At 43.6% G+C, this 21,542-nt stretch overlaps 1 protein-coding gene across 2 annotated transcripts in view; it reads left to right on the top strand.

Moving 5' to 3' along the window:
• GSDME (gasdermin E) overlaps window positions 1-21,213 on the top strand; it is a 941,072-nt gene extending 919,859 nt beyond the window's left edge. For both annotated transcript variants that reach the window (XM_069648197.1, XM_069648198.1), the window contains exon 10: window positions 17,266-21,213. In XM_069648197.1, coding sequence (XP_069504298.1) covers window positions 17,266-17,496 — 231 coding nt within the window. In that variant the 3' untranslated portion in view covers window positions 17,497-21,213. The remainder of the gene's footprint in view (window positions 1-17,265) is intronic.
• The last annotated feature ends 329 nt before the right edge of the window (window positions 21,214-21,542 follow it).

Below are 21,542 nucleotides of genomic sequence, written 5' to 3'. Positions count from 1 at the left end.
CAGAGTGAGGATCTTGAAAATCGCCCCAGGTGATCTAGCATAAGGATAAAGAGGCTGTCGGAGGGAGTAGAGGTCCGCGACTTGCAAGAAACGACACAGCGAGTATTTACGGATCTCTTAGAACTGGAAAAAGGTGAGGAGGTTCAGCCTGATTGGGTCCATCGGGTTGGCCTAAAAAGAGGGGAACCAGGTGCCAGGCCAAGGGCCAAGGGTGGCGCTCCACGGTATGGACAGAAAGAGAACCTCCTGGCTAGAGCCAATAAAGCTGGCCCGATAAAGGTAAACAGCACAGAAATTCAACTTTACCAAGATCTGGCACAGTCGGCGTCAGTGAAATGTAGGATGATGGGACCAAGTGAGGCACAAATGGCCTTTCCCTTTCAGTCTCTAATTTACCTGGGAGGGCCGCCAAAACAGGGTCACTACATGCGAAGAAGGACTGCAGCTTCTGAAATTGGAGGAGGAGGGGGGTCAACGGACAGGATCGGAAGCCAGCACATGAGGCAGCCAGAGGGAAGCAATGGGAATGGAGGAAGGTTACAGAGTCTGGCAGTAAGAAGAGGGCTCCGAGTGGCCCTACCAAAGGTGGAGCGAAGATTCCCCCTCCGGATGGAGACTGAGCTAGCTGCGGCTAAGGGGGCTTCCAGTTGTGGTCTCCAACAAATGGGGGTCGAGATATGGAGGGAATCTCAGCCAGGAAGGTGAAGCATGGGAATGGGCACTGGGGGGATGAGGGGCAGTGGTGGGGAGGATCTTTTGATATTAGAGTTTAGTTAAGGATCCTAGCAGATCCGCACGGTATGTCTCCGGGTGGGCAGCGGGACTCAGGCCCGATGGTTGTTCGATAGGAGGGGGAGTGAAGGGTGAGTCTTACCAGAGAATTGGAGGTTTGGGGGGAGGGGTGTCAGAGGTGGGTTCGGGGGGACAGCAGGATTCTGATGCAAGCAGACACTGGGACGATCATGGGGAAATCATCACTTCTGGTTGCTATCGCTCAATATAAGGGACTTGAAATCCCCAGTTAAGGTGGACCATTTTTTGGGAAAGGGAAGGCCCAAAATTGTGACCCTACAAGAAACACATATACGGAAAGTAGAGAAGCACAAAGTGAGATTCAAGGGATACACCCATATAGTACATTCCAATGCTCAGGGGGAAACAGCGGGGGTGCTGATAGCATTTAAGGAGCTGGCCGGGTTGCAGGTGAGAGCCACGGAAGTGGACAGAGAGGGCAGATATGTTTTCGTCCATTTGTGGTGGGGTCGAGTGCATTACACGGTGGCCTCCATATATGAACAGAACACAGGGCAAGACGGGTTTATTCGGGGGGTCCGGGCGAAATGAGAAAAGTTCACTGACGGGCAGATTATATTGACAGGAAACTTCAACTTGGCATGGGTCCACCTCGTGGATAGCAGTGCAGGCACGCGGTGACATCGGGGGGGACCAACGGGGAAACTTAAAGAACAAATGTCCCACCTTGCCTTGGTAAACACCTTGCGGAAGATCCACAAGGCGGCCCCAGGGTTCACCTTTTACTCACATGTGCACTGGTCCTTCTCAAGAATCGACTATATATGGGTGTCCAGTGCATTGTTAGGTCAAGTAAAGAAGGTGGAAAAGGGGGCTATGGCCATTTCCAACCATGCCCAGCACTTGATCACGGCACAGCAGGAGAGGGGCGGATCAGGGCTCTGGCGGTGGAAATTCCCAGACATTTGTTGATGACCCGGTGATACGGGATGAAATACAGTACAGGATAGCGGAATTCTTCAAACAGAATAGGCCTCTGGGAAGTACAGGATCATGTAGTGTGGGATGCCTTTAAGGCAACCATGAGGGGTGTACTCATGGCAAGGAAGGCCCTTAGGGACAAGCAATTGGGTAACCTTTGGGAAGAGCTGGAAGCACAGCTGCAAGGGGTGATGGCAACAATGGTGACAATAGGGGGGCCCTTAGAAAGGAGTACAGAGGCATCAGGGTCCAGTTAGACTTACGCCAGACTAAGCAAGCTGAAAAATCTCTTCTGTATATGAGACAGCGCTACTACATTAAGGCGAACAAAGCAGATTGTATGCTCTCAAGGCAGGTTAGGAATAAGGAAGCCTCAAGGATAATCCTCCAAATCAAAACAGGACAGGGGGTTCTGAGCTCCCGGACTGAAGACATAGTACAGACTTTCACAGACTTTTATGCATCCCTATATTCCACAGATTCCCCAAAGGGGGAACAGCAGGAAGCTTATCTTCGTGAGTGTCCTTTGGCGACAACTACACCAGAGGTGAGGGAGATGATGGAAGGGAAAATAACACAGGCAGAAGTCCGCCCTGCGATTCTATCTTTGCCGGTAAATAAAGCGCCAGGACCGGGTGGCTATCCGGCCAGCTTCTACAAGACATTCAAAAAGTCTCTTATCCCGGTGTTGACCTCCCTCTTCAATTCCTTCAAGGTATCAGGCTGCATAACCCGAACAATTGAGGAAGCAAAGGTGCTGTTATTCCCCAAACCCGGGAAGGACCAAACGCAATGTGGATCCTATCGGCCGATATCCCTGATTAATTTGGACGCACAAATGTTCACAAAAATCTTAGCATCCAGACTGAAAAAGATTCTCCCCAAGTTGGTACAGCCAGACCAATCAGACTTTGTTAAAGGGAGGTAAACTTTCGATTCCATTAGGTGGTTTGCCATCTCATAGAGAAGTCGAACTTAACTGGAACACCTGTGATGGCGCTTGCCTTGGATGCCGGGAAGGCGTTTGACAGAGTTGAGTGGTCCTTTCTGTTTCTCATGATGAAAGCCATGGGGGTAGGCCTGCGATTCATGTGGATGGTCCAGGCAAATTATCAATGCCCAGATTGAGATTAGTGATCAACGGCCTCATACCCGGTGGAATATGGGTCTCGCAGGGCACCAAGTAGAATGCCCGATGTCCCTGCTGCTGTATGCACTCTATCTAGAGCTGTTGTTGATGTATATCAGAAACAGCAGTTACATCAGGGGAATCCAGTTTGAGGGTGAGGAACACAAAGCGGCCGCATTCGCGGATTATATGCTGCTCACACTTATATTTCAGGGCGGATCGCTCCCAACTCTGACCAAGAGCCTCAAGGAGTTTGGAAGGGAGGCAGGCCTGAATGTCAATACCCACAAATCAGAATTGATGCACATAGCTACGGGGATAATACTGATACCTTCACCTGAGGCCGCGTTGGTTCATCCTTTTAAAACGGCGGACAAGGGCCTCCGCTATCTTGAGGTGCAGGTCACGGGTTCACTGGACTCCCTCTACCAAGCCAACTTTCTCTCTTTGCTTGTGTCGGTCAAGAGATGGTTAGAAGATCGTGGGTCTCTTTCAATCTCCTGGTTGGGGAGGATAAATGTTATTAAAATGGTGATTCTCCCCAGGGTATTGTACTACTTTCAAACCCTGCCAGTAGCACTCCCACAGGGATTCTTCGAGGCGTTACATGGGAGGGTCAGGACCTTCATTTGGAAAGGGAAAAAGTCGAGAGTGGCCTGGAGAGCCCTGAACATCCAGCAATACTACCAGGTGGCCCAATTGAGGGTGGTAAGGGAGTGGTTCTCTGTGAATCAAGACAAGGTGTGGCAAATGATGGATGGGGTGGTGGTGGGTAGGCCCCTACAGGAAGTACTGTGGTGCCTAAAGGGGGACAGACCAGGGAATATGTATGGTAGTAAGATTACAACCCTGGTGGGAGAAATTTGGGATTCATCGGTGCAACAGGTGGGCCTTAAGACATTTCCCTCTCCGCTGACACCATTACTTGACGACCTACAATTTAGCCCAGGGGAAGATCGGGGAGTATACTCGCGCTTGGCTGCCTGAAGCTAAGGGACATGTTAGAGGCGCGGGCGGTGAAGACCTTCCTTCAATATAAGGAGCATTGGGGACTGGGAAGATGACAGGTTTAGATATGCGCAGCTGAGACACTGGTTGATGGCCCCGGGCAATAGTCAAGTAGCGCTTTGGGAGCTCACCCCTTTTGAAAAGCATGTGACGACCAATACATCTTCAGTAGGCACTCTAAAATCTGTAAAACTTCTATACAAAAATAACACTCTAAAATCTGTAAAATATCTGTGCAAAAATAATCTCCTCTAAGGTAAATGCATCAGAGAAGCTACTGAAATATGTCTCAATGTCTCCATTTAATTTCTATTCTGGCAAAATCTACATAATCGCTGTCCCTCCAACCACTTTAAACGAATGCCCACTACTTCCCCAGTCAACCATAAACTGAAATGAAGTCTTAAGAACAGCCTACAGTATTTATAACAGGGGCATTTTTTGTAGGTATATGGGGATTTGTTTCAATGGTTTGACTGTAAAGTATCCCATATTAAACCATTTATATTCATTACATTCTTCCCTAGACGTCCTCCAATCATGATATCATAGTTTCAGTTTTGCTCTAACTGAGTTTGCCATTAAAAATTCTAACCTGATATCAGTGGTTTAAATCACAGCCCGGCAATCCTACTTAGATGATTCCAACAATGTATCTGTTTGTTCTCCTAGAACCTGGGCAGTTATTTGCAGTAGTGAATTTCTTAAATCATGGCTTAAAACACATTTTCTAAACAATGCCAAGCTGCGCCAATTACTCATAGTCGTAATGATAATTAACGGAATTCAAAGCAAATAATCTGAATCAGTAAACTCTTAGGAAGACATAACACCCTTTTCCCGTATAAGCCCTCTAGTCTCTCCCAATCCTGCCTATGTTGAACCATCCCTGTTTCCACCCCATAAATGACCTTAGGGACTACTTTTTGCTTATAAAATAGGATAACAGGTAGGCAAGAAAACTTCCAATATTTCTTATGGATGATGGAAGCTTGTGCCGCTGTTTCTCCACCTTTCGCCTTATATCCAATCTATAAGGAAGATCCTGAATATTGGCATTCATATTCACTCACAAGTATCTATAATCATTCACAAACCCAAGAGGTTGTTTATTTATAAACCATGTCAAATTAATATCTAAAGAATGTTTCATTGCATATTGTTCCAGCGCAGTTAGTTTCCACTGGAGACCTATCAGTGTTTTATCCATTAAAACTAAATCATCAGCGTATAATAGCCAAGAAATAGGGGTGTTCCCTATTTTCGTAGGGAAAGAATTGTTTTTATCCCATATCTGCTATAGATAAATTAAAAAGTGCAGGGGCCAGTATACAGCATTGTTTGGGGCCTCGATAAATATAGATTGAGTTTGATAAAAGGCTCTCATGATTTAGTTTCACCTGTATGAAAGTATCAGAGTACAACTGCAAAATCAGTTCGAGAATATACTTAGGGCAGTTTGCTTCTTTCATCTTGTTCCATAATAGCTCTCTTGGGATTGAATCAAATGCCAGTTTAAACTCAATGAAGGTCAAATATACTGCTTGTCTCGATTGACTTACTCTTTTTTATTGAGGATATTAGCAAATGTATTGCTGTCACCATTCCTGGAACAAAACCCGATTGGCATATATCAAAATAAGCTTTCTTTTTAACCCATCTCATTAGATCTTTTAGCAATAATCATGCAAAGATTTTCCCCGGAGCGCCCAGGAAGGCTATCGGGCAAAATTGTACCCCTTTTTAAAAATCAGGGTGATCACAGATTTTTTCCAAGTTATGGGTACTTTTTTCAGGTTCATTAGCTGAGTAAAGATGGAGAGCAGAATTTGTGCCCATGATTCTGGATGTGTTTTAGCATTAGATAGGGCAGTCCATCCGGGGGCTCTGGAGGTACTGAACGTTTTTAATCTCCAATAGGATATCATCCTGGTCAAACCTCATAGCCTCTCTCTTATCCCAATCGTCTTCGATTTGAGGATCAAGTTTGTTCGGACCAGCATACAAATTTGTGAATTAAGTAATCCAAGCCTCTTCGGGTATTAGGGTTAATCATCAATGGTGGCTGTGTATCATTACTGCCATTTTTTTGCAGCAACCAAATGTGAGAACTAGTCTTGGATGTTATAGCTTGAATCGTGGATTTTCCATTCTGTTGGAACATTTTGGCTTTATGCATTCGCATCCAGTTCTTATAATTTAGTTTCAGTTTCTTTGTCAAGGTCCCTCTCATTCTGGGATTGAGTATGTCAACGTTCTTATTTGTTTCCGACATTGATTTTTCTTGTCTCTCACCTCTGGATCAAAAACATGTTAATGCTTGAATAATGGACGGGATCCGGTCCATGTTTATTCAACAAATAGACCAAGGACCACCACATAGTTAACTCCCTCACTATCCTTGACCATTTGAATCCCAGTAGGCAAGTATTCAAACTTTCCAACCTCGGTTCTGTCCATTTAGGTATGTTCCTGCCCCCGCCAATCTCTAATTTGTGAGTGTAATATGATCCACGAGAAGTGATCACTTAGAGTTTCTAAGTTAATACTAGAAGATCATGGTCACTGCTATGTTGGGTTAAGACCTGGAATTTAGTCACAGCAGGAAAAATGTTTCTCGATACAAAGACATGATCAAAAATACCTGGGATAATCATCTCCATGTTGGATGTGGAGGAATATCACGTCTTAATGTTGCTTTTAACATTATAAATCCTCTGTTATCCATTGGATTTAACCATCTAGATACTCTTTCGTCTTTTGTATATATACATTTAATATTCAAATCTTCTGCAATTAATACTGTTTTAATATTTGCATCACCCAAGCATAAATCAAGCATAGTTTCAACAGCCTCTATAAAACAATCATCAGTGATTGCTGAAGGATTCCCGTAGACATTTAAAATTGAATAATGCTCTGTCGGTTGGTCCTTTATCTTAGGGGATAGGAGCTTGGTTAAGTGAATAAATGGGTTCGGGGCGCCCAGGGTTTTACCGTTAGGAGCCACCTATCCCTATCTTACAGGTGGCCAACAGGCCTGCAACCGGCCTCCCCTTTAAAGATTTAATAGCCAGAATCCAACATATAGCATGTCCCTCCCATACATGTGGGTCAATGAGCCATATCTCATGCAATAATACAATATCAAATGCTGCTTAAGGGTTATTTTCGTTTGGTCAGTAAATGCTTAAATCCCTGAGTGTTTCAAGGGACCAGGGTAAGCTCTCTAGTTTTCTTACTTGATGGGCATTCATTTTGATAATCATTTATTTTCCCCTTTGAACACCCTGAAGCCGTGAGCAATCTTGTTCCTTGTCCTTCCCTTGATAATCCATAAACTAAACTTCTCTAACCAGCTTACCTTGTCCCCCTTGACAGGAAATTCTTAAAGGTAAAACGTTGGATAGTTTCATCACCTTCATAGGTGCTATCGAATATGAATCTGTTTGTCTTAGGGACTGATATCTGTTATCTGCATGTAACCAAAAGCCTAGCTGTTTAAAATATTCCTTTGCCCCCAACATAATATCACTGACCGATTGTGAGGGGATCACCAATCAGTCTTTATCAAGAATCTGGTCATCAAGAAATTCCACCTGATCAATGTCACTAGATTGGATGGCCTTTAGCCCTGGGATAGTCGCCATTAGTTTTCGAATGTTGCTTCTATTTGGGATTGGATCTTCTCTTTGCCTTTCCTTCATGTGCAAATATAAACAATGATTTTCATTCATTTTTGACCAGCGGGACTGAACAGGCCCCTGTGTTTTATTTGAGGAAGCCAAATCATCCCTTCTTTTTTTATGCTCATTCAAGTCCCTCAATCCTTCCCTCGAGGAGTCGCTACTCCTTCCCTTCTCCCTATCGTTTAAGCTTTGCTTATCACGCAAAGTGAAGCATCATCTGTTTCATAATGCAAATCATCTGCATGGTCCCGGATTATGCACAATCTTCTTTGTTTTAATATACAAAACGTTCCAGACTGTTTCACAACTTCCTTCTTGGCTTTCCCTATCAGACACTTATCATGTTGAGAGCCTGAAATTGATTTGTTTTGAGCATAAGTGATAACCTCTTGGTTAATTATATCACTCGTTATTGAATGTGTGCTAAGGTTTACTAAGTCATCCTTTTGGCCCGTAATCTCCCCCAAATTAATTTGACTCTGGTTAGTTTCAAGTTGAATGTCTCCTCTGTCACAATTTTTAGCAATTTCAGTTTTTCTTTGTTGTATTTTTTTGCTTTTGCCAGTTTTAGTTTTCATTTTAGGATCTACTTGCTTAGACTGAGGGCTATTCAAGGCTCTTAGAAACTTTCTTGAGCCATACATAATAGAGGATTTTACTAACAAGGCTTGATTCTTCACTTTCTTTTTATTCAATGGCTGCATGATTTTAAAGAGCCCCTCTGGTTTGTAAATATTTTAAATGGGGGCTCTTGTAGTTCAACCATATTCTCCCTAATATCTTGTGAGCATTCCTGTTGTCTTGGGCTTTCTTCTTCAACCATGATTGCTCTTGGACAAATAGCAGAATATCATCCTCTGTAAGCACCCCCTCCGCAATAGGGGATCTGGTCTGAATCACCTCAGGTATAAGTTGATTTTATATAAATGTAAATATTGATCTATTTACCTCCTTGGGATCCCCCCTGTACGTGTGCTCTATTATTGGCTGGTCACTATTCTTTTCCATTTTGGTTAATTTTCGCAGGAGCATATTTTATAAAATTGTTTATTGTTTATCAGATTTCTTTTTCTATAATTTCAAATAGCTTTGTCAACACCATAATCCTGTTAGTCATAGCTGTTAAGGCTACTTACAATAACAGGGTAGCCACCGGATTCAGACTAAATGGCCTTCTTGGGGTAGTGTTAACAAAAGTTTTACAGGAGTTTGATGAGGAGTTTACCGTAGAGTTTAAAGATTCCGGTTATAATATCGGAGACCACGATAGATTTGATGGGCTCCCCTCTATAGGTTGAGTTTCTTTCACGAATACTTGCTCAAATAAAGAAGGTCTTGGGAGAGGGGCAGGGGCAAAAGGGAATATGAATTCATGCCCTGCAGAATTGAGAGCTTCTCATTTACATGCTCTCTAATGGAAGTTTTTGGGGTCTCCGTTCAACTTGGGAACATAAAGTAACCCTCTCAGAATTCTCCCAAAAAGTGACTTACACTTCCGTAAATGAATGGAGGACATACTTCCATCCCAATAGTCTCCCTCCCCTGGGCTATATCAGTTACCGAAATGTATGTGGCCTTGGTGTTTTGATTCTCCTGCTCACTTCGCTCCATTTGTTTAACTTCCGCAGCCAGGGCGGAGTCGGGTATTTCCTGAAAGTTTATCGAGAGAACCTCTGTTTTTCCCATGGTTAATGAATGTTGTATGGAAGTGTGTAGAGATAAGTATTTTGTTATGGGAGTGAGAGGTTGTCTCATTTCCCTAACCTTATGCCAGTAACCTCTGATATCTGAGGTCAAAGATTTCACACGGCGGTCTAACAGCCGTGGTTTTAATAGTGAGAGTATCTGTTTCCTAGTTCCACAACCCTTTGCCATGGGAGCCTTCTCCTTATCATCCCCTGTAATGACTTCCAGCTCCCTTTGTGGCATCGTTGTTTTTAATGTGTAAGCATACAACATTATCAAATACTCTTCACTTAGCGCCTCTTATATATATTCAATTATAAAGTAATCAGTGGGAGCAATACAAACAAAGAAAAAAGAAAAAATAAAAATAAAACCTTTTAACAATAACTGAGGTCACCCAACATTGGGAATTACAAACACGTCTATGGTTACAAGGTGTAAGTTTCGCAAGTAGCCGGTTTGTTAATCTTAATAAAAGAGACCTCTAAGGAAACTCCCAACAAATAAATGTAATAACAGTTGCCCGCTGTGTCTGCACTCGGCGGTACCCGCGCTTAGGTGCCTGCTAATGAACGTTACAGCCAAAAAGGGGCATGGCCTTAGTTTCAATTAAACAGTAAATCCACGATTAGTCCACAATACAGTGTCCCAGGTTGCAGCAAATCTATATTAGAAAATAGAACTTAGTAAAAGTCAGTAATAAATACTGACCCGAAAATCAATGACAGCTGTAAAGTATCAGGAAGCGTTCAGCTGTTCCAATCTTCCAGCGTACCTCACTTGGTTTGAGCAGAGTCTCATAGTGGAACAGCACTCGTGTGTGCACTCCGAGGTGTGCAGGCGTGGCTGCGAACGCGCAGGTGCGCGCAGGAGCCTGCTAATGAACGTTACGTCCAAAAAGGGGTGTGGTTTTAGATTCAGTTAAACAGTAAATCCATGAGTAGTCCACAATATAGTGTCACAGGCTGCAGTAAATCTCACTTGGTTTGAGCAGAGTCTCACAGCGGAACAGCACTTGTGTGTGCACTCCGGGGACACTGTTTTTTACAACGTTCAACTACTCCACATCAATAAATGTTTTGTGGCGCTACGCAGACAGGCTGATCACAGCTATTGGCATGGGTGTAGAGGCTCAATGTCTTTTGAAGTAGCACTGCTCTTCATCCAACCATGCCCATTCCTCTCTGAGGTTATACTCTTTTACCACCACCCCACCTCTTGCATCCCCTACCCACTCATCGCACCTTCTCATGTCAGTTTCTTCCTTTCATTGATGATCGGGTAACAGTTCAGGTTGGGGGAGAATTTACCGGATTAGGGTTTGGGGGTCTCTGACTAATTGGGTGGGTGACTATACATGTATTATTTCGCAAAATGGTGGTGGGGGGTTTTCTCTCTGCCTAAAGGGTAATGACTGCTTCAGATGCATTAGTGTCTGGGACTTAAGCTGGTACTGTGCTGGATAGGAGGTTATTGTAGTTTATGGGAGGCTGATTGTACCTGGTGAGAGATGTGGCTGATGAGAACAACTGGTGAAATCAGCATTTTGACATCTCTGCAGACATTGTACACAGTTAACAGAGCAATCACACCGATGGATGCTTTACAATAGGCAAAAAGTAAAACCGAACAATCATCCTGTTGGTGAATTGATTGAGTTACAACATTGAGCGGGACTGAAGCAACAAAAGTGCACGAGATGAGGTACAGGGAGGAGGGGGGGCAATCAGCTAGACAAGGGCTGACGATGGAATTAAAGTGGGAGGATGATGTGGTACATTGAGCAGGTTTTTTTTCCCAGAGGAAGTGTTGGACATTTCGGGGCCTGGATGTTGGAAATGTTTTCAATTGTGGGGGGTAGAACATTCCATTGGAGAAGGCAGTGGGAAAAAGGAATGAAAGTGGAAGGTATCACAGAGAGAATGGAGGGACTGAGTAAAGAGTAAGATAAAAGGGTACATGTGAGGGTGTTGTTAAAGACATTGCCAGCTAGGTTGGAGGGAGTGCTAAACCAATGATAGATTTGTAAACCTGGTCTTAGATGAATTTAACATGAGGCAGGAAGTGTCATGTAGTGGTGATGCATGAGTACAATAGAAGCAGATATTTAAGAAGAGGGTTCATTCAGGTGAGAAGGTGGGAAAGACGTAGATTTGGGTGTCATTAACAAAGAGGTGGTAGGAAAAGCCAAACGAGAGATACAATTGCCAAGAGTAGATATTAACAAAAAAGAGGAGGGGGCCGAGGACGAAAACTTGTGCAACACCAACAGGAAGAGGGGTCAGGTTGGAGGTGTCAGTGTTCTAAGGTGAGAAAGGGTCAAACCTAGCGGTGGGGGGCAAACCAGGTGAGAGGTGAATCTGCGATTCAGAGGTCTCAGAGCTTAGTAGAGGAAAGGTGATCAACAGTGTTCAAGGCGCCAGGCAGCTCCAAAAGGATAGAAATGTAGGAGAGTTTGAGGTTGTGGTCCATGATAAGATAGTTGGGTATGTGGAAAATAGCTTTTTCTGTAGAGCGGCAGAAGTGGCAGAAGCAGAATGTTGTTTGGAGGGCGTCCTAACTGTAATTTGTTTGTAGGTAATCTGAGGTCCTGTTCTTTTAAAGATTATATGGTAAGTAGGGGAGCAGCAAATCTGCGCAATAGTAGCACTACTGGGGCCAGTAGAGGTATTTTGTGTTTAGGCAAAACAGTGGGCTTTTTCAAAAGCAGGTTGAAAAATGTCCTGGGGAGAGGGGTTAAAGACTGAGTAAAGGTAGAAGCAGGAGATTGGTGCAAATGTTTTGATAGTTTGTGGAACGAAGGAGTCTTCAGGGGAACACAATGGATTGGCCCTGAAGAGGATAAGATATTGCTCAGTAGATAGGTTGTAGCGAAAGATGCAAGGCAGTATCTAGCAGATGGAAGAAAAGAAGGTCCGGGGGGGGGGGTCATGGAGCTGGGTTATTTTAATAGAGATGTATAGTACAAAGCCATTGGCATGTTAGGAGCAGTTGGTAGAGTGGGGGTGAGGGGTGAGCATGGCCTGAAGATTGGAGGAGAGTTAGCCCGGTGGGATAAAAGGGAGGAAATGAGGATGGTAAAGTAGCACAATTTAGCATTGTGAATGACAGATGCAAGTGCAGAGAAAGCTTCTTGACCGGTGAAATGGTGGGAGCGGGATTTACCACAGTGGTGCAAGTTGAGATGCTTGTTGAGTTGCTGGCGTAATCCAAGGTTAAAGCGAGTGGTGGATGGTGTAAATAAAAGTGTGTGTAGTATTGGTGATCAAAAGGGGAACTAAGCGTCATATTGAAGACAACGACGGCTTGATTAATGGAGAAGGCACTGGAAGGCTAGAGAAGCTGATATGTTCAAGAAGCAAGATTGGGTTTCAATTTGTATCTGGAGATGGGTGTGATAGTTGAGGAGTAGCAAGCAGGGGGGACAGAGAATTTTAACTGGATGAGGAAGTGGTCATAGGGGAATGGTTTAATGGCGAGGTTAACCGTAAAGAGGGAAAATGTAAAGATTACTATTTTGAGAGTGAATAGGAAGGTCGATAGAGATCGTCAAAAACGAAAGAGTCATGGCCAGGTTAGTGAGAAGAAGAGATATTTGGGAGGTTGGAATCACCCATGAGGACTAAGGAGGCAGTGATATGGAGGTAGTTAAGGAGATGTTTCAGGTTGGAGAGAAAAAGAGTGGAGAAGGCCGTTGGGTGTATGGATAAGAATGATGGTCAGGGTATGTGTGTAAGTAGTTGGGTGGCAGTATATTTGAAGAAGAGGAGGAATTTAGGGCAAAGAGAAAGTCTTTTAGAGAGAAGGCCAACTCTGCCATCATATTTTTAGTCTGTGAAAGTGTATAATGGGCTGAAAGTGTGGATGTGTTGTGGGGGTTACACGTGTTTCAGTGACACCCATAACTGTAACATGTTGGTTATGTGCGTCAAAGTGGTTGGTAGGTTGGATGATGTATTGCATGAGGATTGGGTGTCCCTTAGGCAGAGAGCGATATTCTTAGGGAAGGAAGATGTAGAGAGTATTGTATAGGTCAGAATGCAAGAGGTAGAGACATTGTGATGTGCATGGTCCAGGGGCCTGAAGATAGGAATAGGAAGGATGTGGGCTGACATGATAGGGGCTGTGTACTTTGATGCTGGGCCAGTCGTCTTTGCTTGAGTAGTAAGATGTAGTAGATGAGAATGACGTGGGGGAGTTCGAGCATAATGGCGGGAGGATCATGGTAAGAAAGGGACGCCACTGTTGGATGAGGTGGACAAGGGCTGGCGTGAGTATTCAGGAGTCTGTTGCAGCAGAAGAGGGCCAAACGGAAGTTGCCCTTGTCCTCCTCCATGCTTGAACATTGATGTCTGGCATGGATGACGCCTAGGCTTCGTGGGTAAAATCTATGAAGAGAGATCACATATTGTTTGGATTCCAATGGTCGTCAGGCGGGTGGGCTTTCTGTGGTCGTGGATATCACCTTGGTTTATTCAGAGGGAAGGAACAAAGTGCGGTACCAATACGGAGGGTGGTGCGGGCTGATCCGGCTCAGACTTAAGCTCTGCCTAGGCAGTAGCAAGATGTGTTGGAGCAACGAGGAACGCAGGCTTTATTAACAGCTGGGGGTCATGTGATCAGCAAGTTTCATGATGAGTGGGCTCAATAGTGGTCAGGCAGGTGGTCAGCTTTGGTGTTAAACCGCAAGGCAGGAAAAGGTACATTTTGCTTTTGTATTGTGTAGAAGACAAGTAATATCAAATAAATGTTCATATTTCATAAAAATTAAATTGAGGCAAACTTGGACCCCATCAACCCAGTATGTATTAGAAGTAGCAGCAACAATTTTTGGTTAAATGTCGTTCTTATTACGTTTTTCTTTTAACCATAAAAATCACATTAACATACAATAAGGAAAACGAGAAAGTCTCCTTATAACGAAAATAATTTTAAAAAAATTTAAAAAGCAATGTTTAGGCTTCTCTCTCTCTGTTCATTGTCCCACAGATTATGATATTCTATAGACTGGCACTTGACAGATCTCTAAATGTTCCCAATTCAATCACCTTCTCCTTTGCCACCCACCTTTATATCCCCACAACGTCCAATGTAAAATTCTTGCCCTAGACATTTCAAAGCCTGCACGCTTGATAGTCAGTTGTCTCTCTTGTCTCTTGTAGCGTCCATTCTCTCTAGTGGTCAGGATTAAACCGTTTTTCCCCCTCTCTTCCACCCTGTAGGCGGGTGACCCGATCAGTTTTCTGATCTCTAGACAGCAGTTACTTCCCTCTTCCCCCACTTGGAGGCCCCTCTTTTATCTCCCATTTCTCTTCCATTCCTCTTTCTTTCACCTGTTAGTTTCTGCCCATCCTACTTTTACTGTTTTCCCTGTCTGATTTCCATTCAGCGTCCCTTTTCCTTGTCTTTTCCAAGCCCTTCTACCTACCCTTGTTCACGTTCTTCCCCTTCCTGCCCCAATCACCTTTCCTGTTGTCCCCCTGTCGCATCTCTTCCACCTGTCTTGTTGTGTTTCTCAAATGCCTTGCACTCAGTCCTCCCATTTTTCTTCTATATCCTAATCTCCCATGCTCCTGGGTGAGCGGATTCTTTCATCCTCGGTACCTCCCTCCTGGGGATCCTTTAAGCCCCTTATTCTCACTGATGATCTCTCGAGTTTTGCATCCCTTTAGTTTGCAGATCGACCATTTATCTACACCTGTCCATCTCTTTGAGAGGAATCATTAAATAAAACATGCTTGCCCTTTCACATGTCCTTTATGACTTCTCTGGAGTCTCTTTCTTGGTCTTATAGCCTCCGCTTGTCGGTTCTGTACCTATCCGGCCATATCCCACTTATAAACTTTCACCCTTAAAATGTTGGGAAGGAAACAAGGTGGGTTTGGCACTGGTAGTGACTCCAGGTGTTGATAATATTGCTCCAACAAGGCCCACTACTCTTCCATGAAAGTATCCAGGTCATTATGATCGAAGTATGTCATAGGTCCTCATCACAAGGTTGACGGAATGGGTTTACCGGCACCGGTAAAGGTGCCGGTGTCGGTAAACCCATTCCGCCCTACCACGAGGTCTCTTCGTGGGACCCGCAGTGGGCGCCTGGAAAAACCAGGCGTCCATTCCGGGACCCGCAAGGACACCAGGGAGCTAACAACGGGCCCGTCATTAACGGGCCCGTTGTTAGCTCCAACCCCATTCCCATTGAGCCCTATGGGGGCTCGAATGGGAATGGGGATGGACCGGGTCTGGGTTCCTCGGACGGGGAATTACCGGGTCCGCCAAGGTTGCGCTAAAAGCGGCATGGTTACCTCCAACCTCCTGATGAGGGCCATAGTCTCCATCGTAAAGACATTCCACATCTTTTGGCACCAGTCTCCTTTGTCTGAAAGATGAGTGGCCTTCCATTTATGTGCTATTGCCAATCTCCCTGCTCTCAGCAAGGCTCCCTACAACCTCTGTAACTTACTTCACTCATCATTTTCAGGAGGCACTCCAAATACAATAGTCATGGGATCTAGCTCCACTTGTGTTTTATTATATCTTTAATCCAACTAAGAAGTTCTGTCCCTTAGCTCTGTATCCTCTGGAAAACCCACCACATATATGTCCCTTGTCCGCTACACTCTCTTGCGCATTATGGAATGGACCCTTGACATCTTGGAGGGTCTCACAGGGTAAAGGTGCCATGTGTGGAGAATCTTGCAATGAAGAAGCATAGCATGTGTGGAAAGATTGCCGTGAACTACTGCTTCATGGATTTTGTTCCAAGTTTCATCATGGAGTTCTTTCCCCAGATCGTTTTCCCAAGAGGTATTAAATGTGGATTTTTCATTACGTTTGCTTATCAAAATGGGATATCAATGGAATATCATTCCCTTTCTGGTCCGTGCTGTGTAAATCATTTTCTGAAAGCGGGGTCAGTTCTCAAAACACCCCTTGTGTTTAGAATCCAGTAGCAGACCTTTAATTCAGAAGTAGTGGAAAATCCCTAATTTTGCTTCTCTTAGCATCTCCTTAATCTCTTCGTAGGGTTTATGTTGCCATGCTCCACCAGTTGGTGTACTCTCTCCAATCCCACATCCGACCATGTCTGGGATTCCCGTATGCCCAGTTTCCATAGGTCGATGGCATGGCTCTGTAGTGAGCTCAATTATTGAAGGCAATGTGGACAATTATTTGTTGATCCCTCCCTCTTTCCACACCTCCCAGACAACTCCTAAAAGCGGGTGCTCCCGAATCATCCAAGGGTGTCCACAAGTAATCCCTCACTTTCTTCGGGTGTGTCACTCAATCTTCCAGGACAGACCAGTATGTCCGCAGGTCACCCCTCATGTTTTCCGAGAAATTCAGAGTTGGACCACTTAATAAACATTGAAGAGGTTTGGCAACCCCAAACTCCCCATGTCTTTGGGAAGTGCTCAGGTCACACGGTACCTGCACCCCCAAATACCTAAATGTGTGCCCTGCCACTTTCAGCCTATATGCATGCATACTTGTCTGCTGTTCTTCCTCGACCTTCCCTGAATTGTATATGGGTGTTATTACTTGTTTATATAAGGGGACTGCTTTTCAATTTTTTGTAAATGTCTACCATGGCAATGTTTAGGTTTTTTATGTTACTCTCTATAGTTGAGAACATTGCACACTTTTTAAAACAATGCAAATCCTAAAACGACCTGTTAACAAGAAACTCGGGCATTAATGTGCAAAAATCATTGGCCCTCATTATTAGTGTGCCAGTTCCGGCGGGATACCGGCAAATGGACCTACTGTTACTGGTGCCTGATATGCCGGAATTACCAGCATATCACAGGTGCCGGCAACGGTAGGTAAATCCCCATTCCATGAATGCGGGATTGCTGGTATTACAGGCACTGGTAATACCAGCTTTTCTTTGCCAGTTATAATGAGGCCCAATGACTTCGAAAAGCTCTTAGAAACGCAATGCTGAGAAAAGCTAAAGCGATTGGTTGGTTGGAATGTTTACTAATGACCTTGTTCCTTCTTTTGTGTCCCATGCAGCTGGACAGCACGTCTGAAGAAGGCACTAGCTCGCTAAGTGATCCGATGCTGGGCCCTTTCTCTGACCAAGGAAGATTCCTCGTTGTGGAGAGGATGCTTTCATTATCAAACATTACTCTTGAGAAGACAGGGTGCTCCCTCAAAGCTGTGACCAAGAGAGAGCCCGGGTTTCTCCCGCTAATTCTTTTTATTGCATTATCTGGATTCCATGCGTTAAGTGGCGGCTTCTAAGCAAATAAGTATTCAGAGACAGAAGTCGAACGGAGAATCTTATACAAAATGTGTGAAACAAGCAGTGCACCGAGTCGAAGTTGGGCTTTAACATGTTGGAATTTAAAGGGGCTATCCACTGAATGAGGTCACAAAGGGTCTCAAATTCCAGTCGGGCATCACTGAACAAAGGACGATTCTGGAATTCTTTTGTTGTTGATTGTTGACGATTCCGAGTGGGCGAGGGGAACTGGAATTGTTTATTTTCCCCACATAGCCCCTTTCAAATGTTTGTGAATACAGTTTGGAAATACCTAGTCGCCTTGGCAGACAAATGGATACCGAATTATATATTCACATAATGCTGCTTTTGATCAAGGCAACTTTGACACACATTTTACAGCATTCACGTGCTTGCCGTGTAGTGGTCGTTTACATTGTCAATTATATAGTTAATATTTTAAGGGCCTGATTCATGCAATATTTGCACGGTTCAAAGTGACTTTGCACTGCCGGCACAAACCCTGATTCATGGAACTGCAAAGTGTATTTTTGCAGTGCAAAGTCGGTCATTTTGGCAGTACAAAATGCAAAGTCACTTTGAACCGTGCAAATATTCCATGAATCGGGCCCTATGTGTTTAAGTATATCCCTTCCGATTTCACTATAAGTCGTCTCTGATTCCTTCGGTTAGTTAGTGTTGGTATAACATAAAATAGCACATGCAGAGCCTATATTAGCAAGACCATTGTCCTCATTATGAGTGTGCCGTTCCGGTAAAAATGCTGGAAAAAATTCCAGCAATATCGGCTACTGCATTTTTACCCTCCAAATTTGCTGGTAGGGGTTCTGATCCACCGGCAGGCCTGACCTGCCAGTAGTTCAGGTCCCTACTGGCAAATAATTGCCGCAATTACCAGTACTATGGGTGGCAGTGATTGCAGCAAACCTATTCCGACTTCATAGAATGGGAATTTACCGCCGTTGCCAGCACCCGCAGGCGGCGTTAACGGTAAGGCGGGTTTGCTGGTAACCCGCCAGAATTACAGGCAGGTTACCGGCAAAGCCGTAATTTGGCCTCATGACAATTACATCTTGGGTGCAACTTTAACTTCTAAAACTCACATGCAATTGTAATATTGTGGAAAAATAGCTTCTTTTTTAACAGATGATAAGAGTCGCATTACTAGTAATGTATATATTAAATGAACAGTGACTAAGAGCAAATTAAATTTATTGCACACATTTCTGAAACCAACATGGACATTTCCGTCTGCTTAATGAAATTATCTGTTCATGCTTTTTTCAATGTCACAGTGTCACGCCATGAATACTGTCCAGGAACACTTTCCTTATAGTCCCATGGGAGCAGAAATAAAAAAAAATAACGACCAAGTGTACCAGTGCTGAAACTCATGATGCTGTGCAGTTCCGGGGCAGCTGCTCTTTGAATATTGTATCCGGAGCACATGCTTGCTTTAAATGGCCGGTTTGGCTTACAGTCAGCATTGGTAAAAAAAAAAAAAAAGAAAACACTAAAAACACCCTCTATTCTTGCAAGTAACATTTTGACCGCACCAGTCAACTGCAGTGGAGTTAAACCGGCAGATGGCGCTTCCAATTGACAATTATAATAATATTGTAAGCAAATCGGAGACCCTTTAGGTTTTCTAATGTGTTTCTCGTTTTTGCAATGTTTTATCAATAATTTTTGTTTGTTATGTAAAATGCAACGAAGCAATACAACATTGGTGATGCCAATAGTTTGGGCTTTTGTGCAGGCATGGGAAAGGCACTTGCCAGGCACTGCCATAGTGGTATTAACTGACCATTGATGGTAGCAGGTGCAAAATGGTGCGAGGACCTAGGCATCTAATAGCAATGCCGGAAAATACCTAAATACCATATACTTATATACAAGCCAAAACCCATAGGACTTCTAAATCGAGTGGCTGAAGACATTTTCATTACACTAGTAGCGGTTGTACAGCTCCAATTAAGTTATTAACTCTCAGAAGACTGCTTTGAATAAACGCTGGCAGGTACTTTGCGTGCAAAGTTTAATGGTAAGTCTTGATCAAAACAAGCTCAAAGAGTTCCCATGAGGAGGTGTTTTGGGTGTGGAGGGGCAGGAACTGGGTGGGAATGACAATAGGGATTAGCATGGTCATGGGCAGTCAATGGGTGGGCAAATAAACAAACAACACACACAAGCTTTGTGTCTCTCCTCATATACCAATTTTCCCTATCTGTGCTCTAATGCAATAGTTTTGGCTCATAGGTGGTGCAAGCGGCACCTAATAGGCCAAACGAAGCAATGACTGGGCAGGTATCAAATGTGTTCCAACGTGGAAAGCTGTTTTCAGTATATCAAGATTGAATTTTCGATTGTGCATATTTAATTAGGAGTACCTTATGATCTAATGACACCCCCTCACTTCCCATGCCCACTGAAATGTGGCTTTCTACAACCCTCTGATCTTGGTAAACCATTCAATGGAATACTTCTCAGCCCTACTCCACCACTCCTACTCACCTACCAATACATGTTAGTTACAGGCGATTTCAACCTCTGCATGCCTCCCTCCCCTCCTGTGGAGAAGCCCTGGTCATCTGAAAAGGCCTTAACGTGGAGGGCTTGTCAGAAAAGGAAACGCCATATCAACCCATGGTTGAAGGACCCATTAGCTGAGCTCAGACAAGAAAGCAGCAAGCTGCAAAAGGTCTGAAAGAAAACAGAAACACGAGGACATAGCTGTGTCTGAAGCATGCACTGTCCTTTGCAGCTCAGCAATTGTACTTTTTAGGTAAGATATCAACATCCTTTGTGAACTCTTCAAAGAAGAGCCATCTTTCATCTCAGCCCTATGCAGTCTTAGCAAACCCCTCAGTCAAACGATATCTGCAAGAATACGGTCACTTTATTTACAGAAAAAGTGCAGACATCCAATAACAACGAGCAGAACGGGCATGATTGCGCCATCTCCCCAGGACGACACTGTGCCATCCCAGCCTTGAGACTGAGTAAGACAATCATCAAGTCTCATCTATAGGGCTAACTGTAGAGAAACTTTAGATCCTCGCTGAATGTCTAGTAATCACTAGTTTTGTCACAATATTTGTCTTTAGGTGACACTCCTAATACTGTATATTAACCAACAGCAGGGCGGAAGTCTACTGTTGGCATTCAGTGAGCATCTAAAGTTTCCCTACAGTTAACCCTATATATGAGACTTAACTTGATGAGTTACATTCAAATGCCAATTATCTCTGATTAGTATTTAGATTTTGGTATCGTATGGACAACGCCTACCAAGTTAGCTCAAGTTTTCTGGATTTATTTGCTATCTGTACATCATTAGTGAGTATTTATAACACTTTCTAGGACCTCTATGCATTGATTCTTCTATAAACCCAGTATTGAAACATTTTTAAAGATATTATTTCAAAAATATTAATACTAGAGATAGAAGATTTGGGATCTTGCCTTGAAGAAGTGTACCTTAACTGAAACACGTACAGATTCGACTCTAAGATCTCCAGTCTGACTTAAGGACTCAAGCTAAAAAAATGTTGTTTAAACATTTATTTTGTTTACAAATGTTCTTGTCCTCTTTTTCATGTATGTTTTTTGAATTGATGATGGTGTGTAATTATTTAAGTTGTTCCTTTATTCAATAAGTATAGTGACATTGGTCTTAACTATTTGATATAACTAATAAAAGAGATTTGAATGTTCGAGTAGTTCTATTCTTTGGACACACTGTATTTAGAGAGAGCAGGAGGAGTTACCTTGGATGTTTTATCCAAGGCCATTTTTTCATTAGAATCCCTATATGCTTCCCAGTAACTACGATTGTCTTCTCTCCCAGTACCCAGTTAAGAGTTGTATATTATTTGAATATAGTATCTTCGATTAGATTTGAATGGCTCGTTGTGCTCACACTAGCATCACGTTGCCATATTATGTTAATGCCTGGGTCATGCCTATTTAATGCCTATACAATAGACAGAAATATTGGTTTGGCCAGTGCTTGTTTTTAACAGGAATTCAGTGCAAGGAACAT

The sequence above is a fragment of the Ambystoma mexicanum genome, chromosome 2q (genome assembly GCF_040938575.1).
Source record: "Ambystoma mexicanum isolate Mex_15411 chromosome 2q, UKY_AmexF1_1, whole genome shotgun sequence".
NCBI classification, from domain to species: Eukaryota; Metazoa; Chordata; class Amphibia; order Caudata; family Ambystomatidae; genus Ambystoma; species Ambystoma mexicanum.
Note: the sequence above shows the minus strand (reverse complement) of the source record. Positions and strands in the feature narration are given on the sequence as shown.